At 38.5% G+C, this 16,983-nt stretch overlaps 2 protein-coding genes across 5 annotated transcripts in view; one reads left to right on the top strand and one right to left on the bottom strand.

Moving 5' to 3' along the window:
* Positions 1-32: 32 nt before the first annotated feature.
* Positions 33-4,459, bottom strand: LOC144202192 (NAD-dependent protein deacylase sirtuin-5, mitochondrial-like). 2 transcript variants are annotated; one of them, XM_077725252.1, is made up of 9 exons: positions 4,218-4,459; positions 3,174-3,278; positions 2,800-2,933; positions 2,318-2,543; positions 2,133-2,220; positions 1,981-2,034; positions 1,345-1,468; positions 808-923; positions 33-700 (listed from the first exon to the last, which is right to left on the bottom strand). In XM_077725252.1, the coding sequence occupies exons 2-9, from the start codon at positions 3,271-3,273 to the stop codon at positions 628-630; spliced, it is 915 nt and encodes a 304-aa protein (XP_077581378.1). In that variant the 5' UTR covers positions 3,274-3,278; positions 4,218-4,459; the 3' UTR covers positions 33-627. The 2 variants fall into 2 exon arrangements, with proteins under 2 accessions (XP_077581378.1, XP_077581376.1); XM_077725250.1 differs by having other exon boundaries at positions 4,222-4,458.
* LOC144202191 (phosphatase and actin regulator 1-like) overlaps positions 4,417-16,983 on the top strand; it is a 27,830-nt gene continuing 15,263 nt past the window's right edge. Inside the window, exons 1-3 of one of the 3 annotated variants that reach the window (XM_077725249.1) lie at positions 4,417-4,432; positions 5,162-5,354; positions 14,397-14,561. In XM_077725249.1, coding sequence (XP_077581375.1) covers positions 5,246-5,354; positions 14,397-14,561 — 274 coding nt within the window. In that variant the 5' untranslated portion in view covers positions 4,417-4,432; positions 5,162-5,245. Of the gene's footprint in view, positions 4,433-5,071; positions 5,355-11,154; positions 11,677-14,396; positions 14,562-16,983 lie in introns of those variants that run through there. The other 2 variants (XM_077725248.1, XM_077725247.1) reach the window with 2 other exon arrangements.

Genomic DNA, 16,983 nt, shown 5'->3' with positions numbered 1-16,983 from the left:
AAAAAATAGTATAACAATGCAAGGCAAACAAATGCAGATCAAATGTTTTAATAACTTTCCAAAAAATTGCATTGATTTACTATGATTAAGCATGATAAGAGGTGCATTATAGTTTTTACACAAATAGGAAACGCTGTGTGTTTGATGGCATTAAATTAATCACACAAGATATGTTACTACACTGATGTCAGTGAGCCTGAGAATAAATGTAACTTGAGATACAATGGCTTTGTAAAGATTAAAGCAAATATTTGTCCAAGGCATCTGCATCAATGCGTTGATGACAGAACTGGAGTCATCTTGCCCCAAAAAATCCTTGTTAAATTCCACCCACGGTCTTATATCAGATTACAAAACAGCAGAGGCTCAAAGCCCACTACCCCCAAAACGAAAGCAATAGTACCTCTAAAACACCTTGATGTGTGACATTGCTTTGATCAGCAATTACTTTGCATAGCAACATAATATCTGATTTGTATATTCAAGTATTGGCAGATATGCAGAGCTACAACCAAAGCACCAAAACCATTACAACTGCTCGTAAGGCAAACATTTGTGGAAGAAAACAACAAAAGCAACTCTCTTACGCCCTAAAGAGTGGCTTCCCACCATTCTCCTGCGGGTACATTAGACAACCTCTGACTGATGTTGTGCCAAAGCTGCCGGCAGTGTTGTTCCACAAGGCCCGAGAAAGTGGTACCTGCACCCAATGAGACATTGTGCTTTGATACGAAAGCTAATGATGAAAAGGATGAATTCATCTGCCATTAGCTATTTAGTTAGATTCCTACTTTTACTACTACTTACGTAAAGTACTCTGACTTGGGTGTTGCTCGGAGATTGAATTCTGCCACTGGGACACCTCTGGATGCCACCTGAGGGCCAAACATGGCTGCTGGGTAAACAATAGAAGACGTACCCACCTAGAGGGAAATATACAGCGGTATAAGTTGAAAATTGAAACAAGATGTTCTTATAATCTTTGCATAATTTATTTAACTGCAAGTGCTCTTATTAAGATGAAGGTAGTGTATTTTTTCGTAATAGGTAAAAAGTACCTTGATTTTTAGGTTTAGTTGGTTCTGTGAGCAAGCAAATAAATCAAGAAATTTCCCGATTACGGGATGAATAAAGTTATCCAATCCAATCCAATCCACACCTTTTTATTTCTCTAACATAATGTATACTGTATGGAAGAAATATCAAAATACAATAAAGTAAAAAACAATGGTTTTATTTGGAGAAAGTATGTATTATTTTCACAATCAAACTTGTTTTTCCAACTCAGTCCTGTGTTTTGCATTAACTATAGTGATTAATTGGTCCACTATACACATTGCTTACCACTAAACAAAGATCGCAAATTTCCAGCTCTTTTTCCACTTTGGTCAGGAGGTGTGAGTCCAGCGTCTCACCAAAGAACACCACATTCGGCCTCAGCAGACCTTTGCAATCACTTTCAGAACACCTTGTTAAAAGCACAGAAAGGTTTCAGGTAAATAAATGTACTCAAAACACACACTCATATTCCAAATACTGATAACATAGAAAGAAAATGGTTACACACTCACACAAGAATTTATTAGGTGACAAATATTCAATGCCGATTCATGCATGGATGGATCAAGCAGGAGAAAAAGTAGTAGTTTTTGTTTTCTAGTGGTACAAATGGCGGTGAAAACACCAAAAACTTAGGCTGTGGCAATTCACGATGAAGGTGGGTTTAACTTTATTAAATACAGCATCAGTCTACTACTGCTCTCTAGTGCTTAACTTGAGAATTTAACCAGCTACAAGTTCATATACAACCATGCTAATTTGATAAACACAAGAAAAATCATTTACATCAACACCAGTCCAGGACTTCCTATCTAATGTCCTATCTAGGTGTATATAAACAGAAAGATACTTTTCAAAAGACAGTAAAAGATCCTGAATTTATAATCCTTATATAAATACTAAACAAGACACAAGTCTAACCTTGGCAGCCTATCCACTGGAATGTCAGCCTCAGCCACATCAGGGTCAGGTGAACTACAATATGCACACAAGAAGAATGGGGGATTAAATATGTGAACCGTAAAAAATCATTCATTAAGTTCTGTAGTCGTAGGGCAAACTGTGTTTTATACCCCTTGTTTTTGAGGGCTGCACATATTGGGCTGCGCTTGTTGACATCCACATCACCACAACTAAGACAGCGTGTCTCTGTCAGGCTACCTGCATTGTTTCATTGTTGATTATTCAATTGCATTATGATTTTTCATTTTTAAAACTGACACATTTTGAATTCTATGGTACCAACACGGCCACCCACCGTGAATCTTGAGCACATGTTTGGAGCCGGCCTGTTGGTGCAGGTCGTCGATGCACTGCGTAATGACCACAACGTTGCGGCCCTGCTTTTTAAGCCGGGCCTCACACTCGGCTATTGCCACGTGTGCGGCGTTGGGTTTCTTGCTCAACGCTACTTCTCGTCTGTGATGGTAGAACTCCCAGACTCGGGAAGGATAGCGTGAGAAGGCCTCGGGGGAAGCCAGGTCCTGCCAAATCAAAGGCATAGATTACAGTGGGTTGAATCAATGCTTTGGGATGGAAATGAAGGGGAAAACATATTACATTAATTCATTCATTGGGTATATGTATTGTATGGACAGTATGTGTTGTGGTACTTGAGGTAGGAAAGAACAAGGGCATTTAGAATGGAAACATTAAATACACAGTAAGTTTTTTAACTGCTATTGTCGAGAAAATAAAAATGTTGAAGAATTACACTATCAGTTATCAAAAGGAACACACTTGGGATTGCCACTTCCTCCATTTTTCATGTTCGCCCCGGAACGTCGGCACTCCACTTTCAGCACTAACTCCAGCTCCGGTGATAATTGCTATGCGTTTGGCTTTGGAGAAGGCCTTCCGAAATTCAGACATATCTGAAAAGAAAGAAAATAATAAATATTTAAAGGGATGCTTTACCATTAAATATGCACAGAGGGAGTATATTACAGTTGTGGCAGAATTTTACCTCTGCTGTCAGTTGGGGAAACAATAAGAAAACAATTTGTAAGTTTCCACTTTGTTATTTTTTATCTTTTAATCATTGTTTTACTGATCAAATATCTTCAGGAAGTGCTTCCCCACTGTAAATTGAAGTTGTTTAATATGGATAATACCTGAGCTGGAGCTCGGTCTGTCCACCAAAAGTCCTGTGGTGGCATGAGCTGAACACATACGGAGGCCAAATGAGACGATAGCTCGACGTCGAAGCAGCATTGTTCCTGAAAGAGAAATGAAAGACATTCTCAACTAAAATATGACATGATTTATACGAATAGAAATTGCAAAACTTCCTCCATTACCAATTGTTTATTTTATTAATGCCATCATATCTCTTGGGGATAAAAACTTGAGTACTTTTGAAAGGCTGAGAATTGCTCATTATGAAAAGGCAAACAAAAGAATAGTTTGTTGTTTATTATAGCAACTGGGTGCTTGCTTTCCAGGTGCGTCCAAAAAAATGTGTACAATCAGGTTCTACTAGAGTAGAGAAATGGGATTGTCACATAAAATCTGGACTCCAAAAATTGGAAATACTCATTATGAAGCATTACATTTCCTGTTTTAGTATTGTAGTTTGGAAATAGCATGGAATTATAATTTGAAAATAGTATGGTATGGTATAGTTTGGAAATAGTATGGTTTTGTAGTTTGGAAATAGTATAGTATATAATTGGGATGTATAGTATAGTATGGTATATAGTTAGGAACAGTATGGTATAGTTTTGAATACTATAGTATGCTTGGAATGGTATTGTTTGACATGCACAGTATCGTATACTATAACATAAGATAGTCATGTCAAAATATATGAACTTTAACAGTGTTGTCATTTGTTTGTGCGACAAAGCCTCCTCACGTGCACCATGCAAGATCGTCGTATCTAGAGCTAGTTAAAGTAATTGTCACATATGTTCACAAGAAAAACAGATTGCTAAGGACGATTTTATCTATATTTTGCATATTTTTAACAAAGTGACGGATCGGTTTGCCTTATTTACAAGTTTGAGGTTTGTTTGTCTCGCGAGATATTGCTATACGAGTTGCTTCCTGGACAAACGTTCGCCTTTTTTGTAACTTTTAAAACATGTCGCTCGACAAAATCGTGCAGCCTGGATGCGATCTTAATGGTCTTTTTTGCGATTATCCACACGACGTACCTACCGGAATTTGACGCTCTTTTGATGGCTTCAAAATGCAGAGTGACGAGAGGCTGGTTTATTTACTTTTTCGCCACGGATAAATGTCGGAAATCTGAGCTAAGTGTCGTAAAGCTGACTTGACAATGCGGAGCTGACAAAAAAGTTTTCCTTGCTGATATGGATGATCACGGCGTGGCGACTTTTAGCACTATCAAACTTGGTAAAAGATATAGGTGAGTGCTCGGCATCGCTTTTTATCATCGCCACAAGAGTTTTAAACGGTTATATCCAAGTGTCGCAGATACAACAGTGTTAAAGGCTGACCTCTGCTGGGACTTTAACGATACTGCACTGATTCATGCTTGCCCTCTAACAAAAATGTATTAAAACAGTACTACTACATACTACTACTATCATTTGTAGCGAAGTTCTATCCTTATTTTGGTTTTTAAAAGAACCGAAACTGTATTTTATCATTTCAATTTTGCTTTCCTTTCTATTTATTTGATTGTATTTATTTATATTCTCCTGAGTACTACATATTTGGTTTTATTTTGGGTAACTTTGGTCAGTTTTTTTTTAAATGTACTTATTTATTTATATTTGTTTGCCTATTCTTTTTCAATGCAAATTTTAAATCAATGCAAGCTATTGTGAGTTAAAGTTCAGATTTAAATATATGCTTTGTCCCAAAACCATTGGAATTATTCATTATGGCAAATAACCTATCACTTTTATGAAAATTCTCCATATCTACATTTTTTTTCTTTTAGGAGCAGCAATATATTATATAAAGTACAGTGCATGAATAGTATGACGTTGGTCTGTTGGTTGCTGCTGCACAATGTGAATGAATTCAGCCCCCGCTCTCCACTTCACTCTCTATCTCTCTCGCATATTCCTCCTCCTCCTCTTCTTCTTCTTCTTCCTCTCCCCCCTCATCATCAATATCTCCCTCCCAGCGTGGCTGCCACGGTGGTGCTGGTGCTGGTGGTTGAGCGCGCCCCAGTTGGCCAGCAGTCACCGGCGGACTCTGGCCCGGGTTGATGGCGACCACTCCGGACCGCACTGACCGCCGACTCATCCGCAGACTGCGCTCCAGGAGCGACACCCCATATCTGGTCGAGGCTCGCTTCTCCTTCAACCTGCGAACAGGTAGGATTTACATGATCATTTTGCTCAAACCGTAAATAACACAGTTACAGTACAGTAGCTGATTTCTCACTCCATTTCAATGGTCAGATGTTATGCAACTTTGTGGACTGGTACTGCAAACGTGGAAGTGGATAGCAACGTTTTCAGTGCTTGGTAATTACTACCAGTATGATTACATAAGGAGAATAGGCGTCAACGTGTCCTGGAGTTGCCCCCCAATCTCCATGTTGTGCTGCTGCTGGTCAAACAAAAAAAAATGTTTTCTGACCAAGCATCCCGCAATGCACTCTCATTATTTATACGTCACCATCAGCTTTTACAAGGCAGCTCGCATCCCGTTGCTATGGTAACATGACTTTTTGTGTGTGTGTGTGTGTGTGTGGTGGGGCACACTCAGCTGTGTTATTGTTGGACAAATGATCGATGGATGGATGGATGGATGGATAGAAAGAGAGAGAGAGGAGGGATACAGACAAATGGCAGACATTTTTACTTAGGAAAGGCCACGGTAAAGTGTAGATGAGTCATTTGTAGTCAATGAAGGTGTGTATGTGTGAGCACAAGTGAATACATGTTGTGGTTTTAGATATGATTTAATAGCACACCAGTACATTTATTGTGCACATCCTATTAAGAGAAGCTTGTTGGAGCCAACATTGTACATTTGTTCTCTCTCTATTCTACAACAAACCCATCGAGCGCATGGAGGCTATGGGGGCGACATGTACAACAGCGTTGTTGACTCACTTCCACCTGAAAAAGTAGATCAGATTTTTCGCTGGCTTATTGCTAAGGAAACCAAAAGGCTTGTGGGCAAGGTTGTGGCATTTGAATGATTTTTTTCAAATGTATTTTTTTATGGAAACACAGCACTACTCAACACCCAAGTGAGATGCAAAGAGATTGACAAAATAAGAGCTATGAGTAAATTGTTGTTTGTTTACAAGGGCATTTGCGTGTAGTTTGTTAAATTTCTCTGTATGTTGGTCATTAAATAACCTACTGTTTAAAAAAATCTGAAACTAATGGCACAAACAAATATGTTTGATCCATTCATTCATTAATTTTCTGAACTGCTTATCCTCTCAATGATCACAGGGGAGTGCCTAACCCAGTTAACTATGGGCATCAGGCAGGGTTACCCTAAATGGGTGGCGAGCCAATCACAGGGCACAACTCAGATAGACAACCATGCTCATACTCATGCCCATCTATATGAGTGAAGACCATATTTCTGGCTATCAATTAAGGGTGCCCCCCACCTGGTCACCGCCGCAGCCTTTGTGTAAACGGCATTAAAAGATGATAATTTACTGTTAGCCTTCCTGTGCAATTTTCTCATTAAGTGTCGAAATGTTAATTATTTGGTATGCACAGACACATTTAGAATACCAATTGACACCCACCCACTGCATTCTTTGTTAATCCCTCAAATCCCCTGGCATAATCTCAACAAATGTATGATGGCCTGCTCTATTCATATATACATACATTAATTCATATTCAATTGGTGCATTGATGAAACAACGATTCAAAGCAGTATCTGAACTGTAGCCATACGTAACTAAAAGGGCGCTTTTTGTGCTGCCATTGCTCTGTGCAGCAAACTGCCCAAAAGAGTTCAATCGATATTCTCCAGATACTTGGTGGGATGGATTTCTGCAGTAGAGCTAGCTAAGTCTTTCTATCAAGAAAGATGATTTATATAAGTTATGAAATGAAATTGAGTAGAGTAAAAGTACAACATTTTAGCTCACTCATTCTCTGCATTTGATGGTGACGGGACAACCAAATAATTTGATCTGGGAGGCCTAATTGTGAATTATGCTGTTTCAGTGTTATTAATGGGGATAGATGTCCAATCCAGGGCTGGTAGTGAGTAATCACTGCTAGATAAATAATCAAAACTGTAATTTCACTCATTTAAATTGATTTAGGGGATATTAAATTAAGTCAACCAAGCAGTATGACGTGTTTTATGCAGCAAGCGTGGTGGTGGTAATAGGTGGCAAGAGTGCTTAACCCCTAAAACTGAAAACTGACAGTCCAAACTATGTCAAGTCTTGCATCCAAAAAAAAAAGACATCTATCTTCCCCGCTTGGCTGCGCTCCAGCCCTCTTTTTCTGAATAAAACATAAGCCTGGAAAAAAATAGGAGTAAAAATAGTAATGCAATATCCAACACAGCCCAGAGAAAAGGAATAGGATTTCAGAAGTAATGAAACTGCTCACTCCTTTGACATACGTAGTCTTCTTTAATAGCTCTTATGTGGTGCACTTGATGGAAAATGGGATAGCTTCTTGCTGTGATGTGCTTCCATCTGACAAATAACACTTTTTCCTTCTGCGTGTGTTGTTTTACCACCAAGTGAGCAGAATGAAAGTGACATGACTGTGCTTATGGCTCATATTTTTAGTAAGTGTGTCAGCTCATTGAGCACAGAGAAGATCGCAAATGCAACATTTAAGCAGTGGACAATGGGGAGAATACTGATTCTGTTTTTACAATGAACTGTTGGTTAGCCAAAATCCAGTCCATAAGGGATTTGTAGCCAAATTACCATATTTCAGGCATATTTATGGACTCAACACCTCCACAAAAATTAAGGACACCATCAATTCTGTATATAGCCAACTTGACTATACTACCCAATTTAATTCAGATTGTTTACTTTGCATCCCTCTATTGTGGATACTCCCAACGCTGCTTGCATTGTGCACAGTGTTGTTGCATTTTTGCTGAGTAAGAGTCCCTTCAACAACCACTCCAAGTCAGCTTAGTCAAAGCTGCATTGCACCATTCAGCAGTCCTTCAGTGCTGTACATATATATAGGAAAATAACTTATTAATAAACTTAACACTTTGTTAAATATATTTTTTTCACAGAAGCTTCCCCGAAAAATGTTTTTTTAATGATACAAGTTCATGATTGCTCTCTTGAAAACGCTGGTGATTGGTCCTTGGATACTCATTATCCAAAGTGTAACAAGGGGCTGAAATTTTGCTCAGCTCGGAAGAATTCGCTACTCCATAAGAAGGGGCATTAAAGCAGCATTACACAGGATTTGTAAAGCAATTATTGATGACATCGCCTTAATATTTCAATAGATATTAAAGAAACAGGTTTTAAAAAATATGTAAAAATTGTCCCACTCTCCACCATTAGCCAATTACAAAATATTTTCTGTTCTGTAGGCTACGTAAACTAAAGTTACGACCAGATTCACTGTCAGCATTGACGATGTTCTGTACCAATGGAGAAAAACAAATCTTGTTTTGAATGTCAAGTTAGTCATGAAAAATTCAGGGACCAAAACGGGCCTTTGAACAATGTACACAACTGAAGAGCTTAAAAAAAAAACCAGATGGCAAAGTTCTACCGCTTCTCCACGAAAGGTTAGGTATAATTCTAAATGTTCCTATATTACTTTCCTGTATGCTAAATCGACAATAAAAATAAGACGTTAGTCATGGAAAGAATGTATTCATACTACAACCATTTGATTTAGAATTATTATAGATGTCTGCAACTGGAAACCGATTCAGGGTGTATTCCACTAACTGCCTGCAGTTTGCTGGGATGTGCACCAGCACCCACACAACCCTCGAGAAGTACGGAACATGAATGAATGCAACACTATACATTTGCAGTCAGGGTTATGTAAGCAAGAAAGTGTGATATTTATAGATCTCAAATATCTAGAGGTTATATTTTTTGAAGGACAGTCAACATTTTTATTTTTTTTAAATATCTAGCTGATGAGAGGAAAAATAAAATACATAAAAATAGACATTTATTCATGGCACAAAGGAAATAATAAAGGATAAATATTTGGATTTGCTCGAAGTTAGAACTTACCAAGGTAGCCCACAAGATAGCAGCATTGTAAAAGCTGCTTCATAGAGTGCATGGCAGCCAATTCTAGCTCTCTGATGATGAGCACTGATCTTCCACTGGAACACTTTAATTTACACTATATGTATTCATGGTTTTAAACTGAAAACTAAATATTTATTTGTGTATGTTTGTGTATAAACAAGTAAAGGAGATATTGTAAATTTAGTTACTTACCTCAAGAATAAGAGAGTTTTGATCTCAGGTTGGTCCTCACTGTGTGCATTTTGCATGTTTACCCTGGGCTTGTGTGGGTTTTCTCTGGGTACTCTGGTTTCCTCCCACATGCCAAAGACATGCACGGTTGTTTCTTGCACCTAGGTATGAATGTGAGTGTGAATAGTTTTCTGTCTGTCTGTCTCCTTGTGCCCTGCTGGCTGGCCACCAATTCAGGGTATCCCTGCCTGGGGCCTGAAGTCAGCCGAGTTAGGCTCCAGCACCCCCTGTGACACCTGTGATGACTGTATGCCATGCTAATTTTTCCAACTGTGCCCTGTAATTGGCCTGTAACCTTAATGAGGAGATGTGATGTAGAATATGTTTGGATGAAGCCTAGGCTAAGTGTGTCTCTGGAGCTAAGTTAAGATATGCAGTAGCGTGTTGAGAATGCAACTCTTGAGTGAGTACTGACTCTAAATGACAGATGGGATTGGGGCAGAGCAATACTGACAGAAGGAGCAGCAAATTTGTAGTGACAGCCTGCTATGTCAAAAGTTGTTTCTTAATCTTTTCCTAACTAAAATCTGCACGGCAATAATGGAAGCCATTTTCAACCAAATAGAACAGTAAAGAAATAAATAAACTGTAAATCATACTTGATATTTTTCAACTCTTACTAACTCAATGACCCATTTTAAAAAAAAATGTAGTTTAGGTTTCCATTACATTTACTAAGGTCTGCAGTAAACATGGTAAATGTGTGATCTTTGTAATTGTTTGACACCATCTTGATCAATTCCCCACAATTATGTTAACTGCTGATAAAGAAACTCTGAGGCTTACAGGGAATATTTAATGTGCCTCTAATTTGAGGCTGAGTTATTTGAAGTGCTGATCAAGCTCCCAAATGCTGCATCTCTGGGCTTTGAGAGTATGAATTACCCCCAACGGGTGCTTTTCTGTTCCTCTGCTAGCATTACATTCATGTCTGTTGTCCCTTCTGTGATTCATAAATAAATTATGTGTCCCAGTGTCTGTGGCTCAGTGTATTTTATGTTTGTGGTTAATTGGGGATTATCCCTATTGCTCTGATTCTGCTAGTCAAAAGAGCAGCTGTAGCCACATGTAAAATAGTATGCATGCTGTAATGTACTGGTAAATCACTCTCAATCAAAGTACATGTTTTCATCAAAATGAAACATTTCAGATTGGTGCCTTGCTTCAAATTTAAACGTGAATAAAATAAGGGAAATCATTTTTTTGTGCTTTAGTGTGATTTAGCATAGACTGCTTTCATATTATTTATGAGCTGCAGGTGAAGGTGGTTTGATTGTGTTATGTAATTTGACAAATAGATCACATTTTCTATGTAGCATGAGTTTCTGATTGTGTACATGTTAGACATACTTGAAGAAGTGCTTTGCTGCTATCACTAAAACAATTCTAATCCATCTTTAGTAGTACATAAGCAAGTAGATTAACAATAAATCTTTTTACAAACATTAAAAATGGAAAGAAATTGACTTCCATCTCTTTTAACACCTAATGTACTTTTAAAACTAGCTAAATTCTGTGTAGACATGTAATATTTCAATAACAAAAAAATCCAAACGTAGTTAAATTATGCAAATTTGGATTTCTGTATCATATTTTCAAATGACTAATTGGCCTGATTGCATACCTCTCTCTACAAATTAGGCAGTGTGTGTGTGTGCGCGTACCTAAATACGTGTGCGCGTGTGTTGTCACATGACCAAGCATAATAAACTCTCCTGCCCGTGCTTTTCTATTAGAGGTGCGCACGGCTCAACCAATCAGCAAAACGCGTTGCTCTGCTCTCCCGATGGCGGATTAGCCACAATAGACTACTGCAGACTGCAGCGCTGCACTGCTGTCCGTCATCTCGCTTTTTCTTTCCACGTTCCCTCGGCAACCCGTCTGAAGAGAAATGTTCAAGACGGCGCACTACCCTAGCGTGGACCACCCCGCGTCCATAACCATGCACGATACCTGGTGGCTCGCCCGGCACAGCACGGTGCACGCCCCCCTGGCTCCGACTCCGGCTCCGGCCATGGCTACGGAAAAGCCCAAGAAGAACGCCTTCAGCCTGGCTAAAATCATGTCTATCGGCGGCAGGAAGGGCCATCAAGGCACCGACGCGCACTACAACAACAACAATAACACGCCATTCGCCATACATTGTCACATCGGGAAGGAAATCAAGCACATTTGTAGCAACTGCAGCCGTGGGAGCGACGCGCATGACGGTGAGTGGGCCGGTGGGCTATGTGCGTGCGTTTGTGCGTGTGTGCACCCACAGGGGGGCCTGCGGCGCCCACGTACAGGACACATACATACAATTCTCATCGTCTTCGTGGCTGTCAAACTCATTGCGGTCCTGTCTCCATCTTTGCTTACGGGGTTACATTGACAAACAACTGTATATTCATAAAGAAGTGTGTAGTGATGTCCTCTTGTATCTCATGACATTTTCTCAGCCATCTTGGGATGCAAATACATCGTTTTTCAGTGTTGATGATATACTGAAACATACATGCTTTAAAACCTTTTTAAATAGATGGAAAACTTTTTTTTAAAGATGCCATATCCACAGGTGTTTTGCCTATTTGTTCTCGCTTTTTAAGGGTGTACTTTACAGTAGTTAGTTGGTTATATTTTGGCTGAGTGTGTAGTTTTTGTTGTTTTAAAAAATATATATTCTATAACTAGTATTGACACGGCACATTTTTATAATTTTCTTCATTTATCTTTAGTTTTTCTTTTGTAAACAGTTTTTTTAGTGTACTGACATTTTCTACTTTATTTTGTGTGGTCAGTACTGAATTTTATTGTATTAGCATTTAATGTATTATATCTTTAGATTATTTTTATAGCTTTAAATATTTTAAGTCTTATTTTTCTCATGCTATATGTTTTAAAATAGTTTCAGAATTTAAAAACACCCCCGGTGAGCTTCTATCAATTCCCAAATTCCATATATTGGAATTGTTCCCAAAATATTTTGAAAATATCTGCAAAAGATGTTAGACAAAACCCAAGAGGTATATTACTTATACGGAAAACAGCATTAATATCATGACATTACCCAAGAGATCACAGCATTTACAGAACATCAGATCACATTATGTTCAGAACTGCCTCCTGTAAAAGCATTGCGGAGTAAGGGATTTTATAGTTCTGTTTTGGGCATTTTGCTTTGGCAACATCTTCATCAGTTTGTTTTCTAACAGTGGACTTTTTTTGCTAATTGCGTTGTATGTTTATAGATTTTTTTTTAACCCTTGCTGTTTATTGATTTTGCGTCGCCTAGAATCTAGTTTGTCTGTGGCATAAATTCCTTCTTTCCTGTCGCTGTCCAAGTTTTTTAATGGAGTTGTTTGCATTCCATCTAAAGTCAATCAGCATTGACTGTGGTGTTCTCAATCAGGAAATGTAATGTCAGGGTTCGTCTCCCCACGTTGGCTGTGAGGCAGCAAACCTGTCAAGTCATGGGCTCTGAGCCTTTGAAATCATTTGCATTGCTGTCACTCGCTTTGTCTTGACCCACCACAGCACCCCAGGCTGGTGGCAGAGTGGCAACTGAAGTGATATGTGTGTGTTGGCAAACACCACAGAGGGTCTGATGTAACTGAGGCAAGCCTGATGTCGAGGGTGATCATGTCTAGTGATATGTTGACCTTGGCGTGCATTTCACACTTGGCGAGAGGTCGCTATGCAGGTCCACAGCTGATACAGCGAGTCATGCAAGCATTTTTTTATTTTACATTTCATTGTATTGTACCATTTCTTCCTTTTTAAAGATCTATTTAGAACATTTCTATCCTCCATTGTTTGCTGAAAACCTCATATAGTTGTTCTAATCTAGTGGCATGCCGGTGCCAAGGATGTTGAAGTAGGTTAATGAGTTTCTTTAATGTACAATTCATTTATACTCAGAGGGCGGGCAGACTATGATAGGCTTTCAATCCATTTGCTAGCTCTCGCAGTCAAAAGGAACCCTATAGCAACAAATGGTATGTTAAATGTAAACATAACAATTTAGCGTTATCAAATGATCGCTGTATGCTATGTGGATTTTGTCACTGTTTTTGTTGGTTTTTAATTTGATAAACCAATAAAAATTACGTGAAGGCTAAATATGCACAGTTCATTACTGCTTTAAAAGCACTTGTTTACTATTGGTATGTTTTGAATATAAATATGAAATTTGGTTGTCCAAATTTTACTAATTTCACATTTTTCCCCCTCTGAGATGGCTACTGGTCAACCCCCCAATTAGAATTCTTATATGGTCCAGAAAACCATTTTCATGTATTTACTGATTGAGATGGAAATATCCAAACTCCAGTCAAGTAATTTAAAATTTCTGTTTGTTATCATTCACCGTTACATAATCATAGTTTGAAGTTTACTATGGGGAGTTATTTAATGCCCTTAGAAGTTGCATCTTTCTTGTTAGTTGGTGCAACTGCTGTAAATGTTTTTTTTTATGCATAGCTAAACACTGCACTCCAAATAGTATGTTTTTATTACTAAAAAACAACATGGCAAGACTTCTTCTTGATGAAGTACTGTTTAGATTGCTCAATATATTGGTAAATTAATGTAGAACACATGCAGTACTGTGTATGCCTTATGGGCACTTCAGTTTGCCAAAGATACTGAAGAATTGCATAAATTACCATCTGCAACATTGTATCGCTTCTCTGTTTGGATCTGTTGTGATGGTTTTGAGATGTTTTTGAGTGAAATGCCTTCTCTTTTTATCCAGTCTGTCGGATTGTTTATCATTCTCATCCAGTTAGTTGAGAATTCTGGAGTTGACTTGCTCCAGATTCACGTTGTTGGATTTTAGCGAGCTAAGATGCTGCATCCAGTGCTCACACTTTTGGCATTGATAACACACTATCGTTACCTTTTTGAGCTTCTAGTAAGCTTCCTGTATCTATCTTTTGCTCCCTTGCAGCTGAAGAGGTCGAAAGGCTAGCCGTGATGCGATCCGAGTCCTTGGTCTCTGGCGCCCACACTCCCCCTATCCGATGTCGGAGCAGGCTCGCCACGCTTGGACGCCTCCTCAAACCTTGGAAATGGAGGAAGAAGAAGAGCGACAAGTTCAAGCAGACGTCAGCTGGTACGTTTAGTGACTCACCATTTTAAGCGTGTGAAAAGGCAAAAGTAATTATAAAAATGCATTTAGTTGCATTCCAGAGCCTATTATCCTATGCCAGAAATTGATTGGTGTTTTAAAGCCTTATTTCAATCTTCCATATACAATTCTGGTCATATGTAGGACAAGTGAAGGATACAGTTTCATGTCGGATGTGACTGGATGTAATTTGTCAGGTTCTATTCACTCATCTGCTTAACGGAAGGGTGCTACTTTTGTCAGGTTTGGTTGAAAAAGCAAGAGACAAGCAGACCTGATTAAATTGTCTCCACAGTACAGGATGTTCTAGTTTACTTGGATCCCTGAAGATGTCATCAAAAGGAGTAATGAATTAAAAAATAAAAACATTAGATTAATTGTTTGTCTTAGCCTTTTGGTCGTGGTTTTTAAACTTCATACAGTAACGACCTTGGATCCATATCATTGTTTTTAGTGCATTAATGGAGGAATTTAACTAAATTGCTGCTTGCTAAGAATTTGTAACTATTGAAGAAGAACCTGCTAACCTACTAGAAAAGGAGAAAACTATCAACAGGAAACTCATTCCTTCCTTGCAGAAAATTGTAGCAACCCGTTTTACAAGCCAGCAAATTTCCTTTGGGATGAATCGAGTATCTGCATATTGTCATCTTGCAATCCTCCGATTATTCAGCAAAAATACCCCTGAGGAGCACAGTGATGTCAGACTAGTTTGAGTGGCTGATAAGTGCTATGATTTTTTTATGATATCATGACATCATTGCTTTTCCGACGTCACCATTTTTTTCATTATGTGGAAAAATGACACATTTTCGTATCTGCTTGATTTGAGACTACTGGAATAAGAGCCATGTTTCCTCATTAACATTTGCAATTGAATTTTAAACATGGACAGAAAGCTATGGTATTGAGAGGCACTTATACTCATCCAGCAAATAGTATTGACTATGATGGACATTTGAACCCCATCCAACTGATAGCTGTTAAAATTGAAAATGGCACATTCGACTGTGTTGCATCCATTCAGTCATCGCTACAGCTGATCTCATCTGATATTTACTCACCTCATTAATAGAACACAGGTGGCACCATTATGATTGGTATTTGCAATGAGGTGAAAAGAGTTGTATTTTTGTCAAAGTCACATGAATCAGGAACTGACCGCTATAAGGGCTTTTAGAAAAAGATGAAAATGTGCCTACACAACTGGTGGCAGTGCACTAACCTCAAGTCCAGCATCAGCAACTCTACCATGTCAAACTGAAAAATGTAATACCGGATGCTACAAGATGATTTTTTAACTTGTGAGATGTTGTGTTTTGTTACTTGGAATGTCTTAGCACTTATGTGACAATGTAGTCAAACATAATTTGTAAATATGTATACATTTAGTTGTTGAGTCTGAAAAAAATCTGCCCTAAAATTAGTAAGATGGTGCTATAAACAGATCAGTTGTTAAAGTATTTATAACTAGCCTTAAATAGTGAAAATGACTGGAAAATGTGAGTATTTACATTGAGTATATTTGTTATTTGCCTTTAAATAATTTACCTGTGCCTCCTAAAATTTAAGGTGAGGAGCCACTGTGCTCTTAGCATTATGACTTTAAAATCCCTAAATACAGATTTAAAGCCTACTGTACTGAGTCTCACTCAGTTTTAGCCAATCCTCTGATGTTTTTACGTTAATGCTTAAGCTCTTCATTGATAAACCCTATGAAAGTTTTAAAACTCTCTTTTCAAGTTTGGTAGATTGCCCCAGGAACAACAAGAGAATACAAAATCGGCGTTCGTTGAGCCTCCGGGTTATGGTAGGATGTGTTCAGACTATCTGGGTCATTTCGCAGTGGAAGTGAAGCATTCTCAGATCAATACAGCCTGCACTCAGATATGCCAGTCTGATTTAATATGCCCTGAGCTAAGTCTCTGATGAGCGCCTAATCCTCTCATCTCACGCTGCAGATTGAGTGGCTACTCGGGGCGCCTTCCAACTGAACACGAGGACATCCTAAAATAGAACTTTATTTTAAAGACTATTTCTTATTAGCATTCAATTGCACACAAGTTAGATATCGATGGATGTTAACAACCTGATGTGGATAGCTTGAACTTTATGTAAAATTGTAGGTGACACATAGGCACATGATCAGTGCGGATATGTCATATAATCACTGTCATGTGACTGTTCCTTGCTAGAAGTCATCTCAATAACTTGAAGTAAACCATGGTTTAAAAAATTCCATTGCAGCAGCACCAAAAGGGAAACATGTCATATAATTGCTGTAATGCATTGCTCCTTGCCAGTTATTGATAACTGGCCTGATGCAAAATAGGATTATACAGAATGTCAAGAAATAAAAACAGCGCTCTGTAGTGATTAATGTAATCTCTTCACTTGTCTGTTATTC

The sequence above is a fragment of the Stigmatopora nigra genome, chromosome 9 (genome assembly GCF_051989575.1).
Source record: "Stigmatopora nigra isolate UIUO_SnigA chromosome 9, RoL_Snig_1.1, whole genome shotgun sequence".
Lineage (NCBI taxonomy): Eukaryota > Metazoa > Chordata > Actinopteri > Syngnathiformes > Syngnathidae > Stigmatopora > Stigmatopora nigra.
This window is presented reverse-complemented; position numbering and strand designations above follow the sequence as displayed.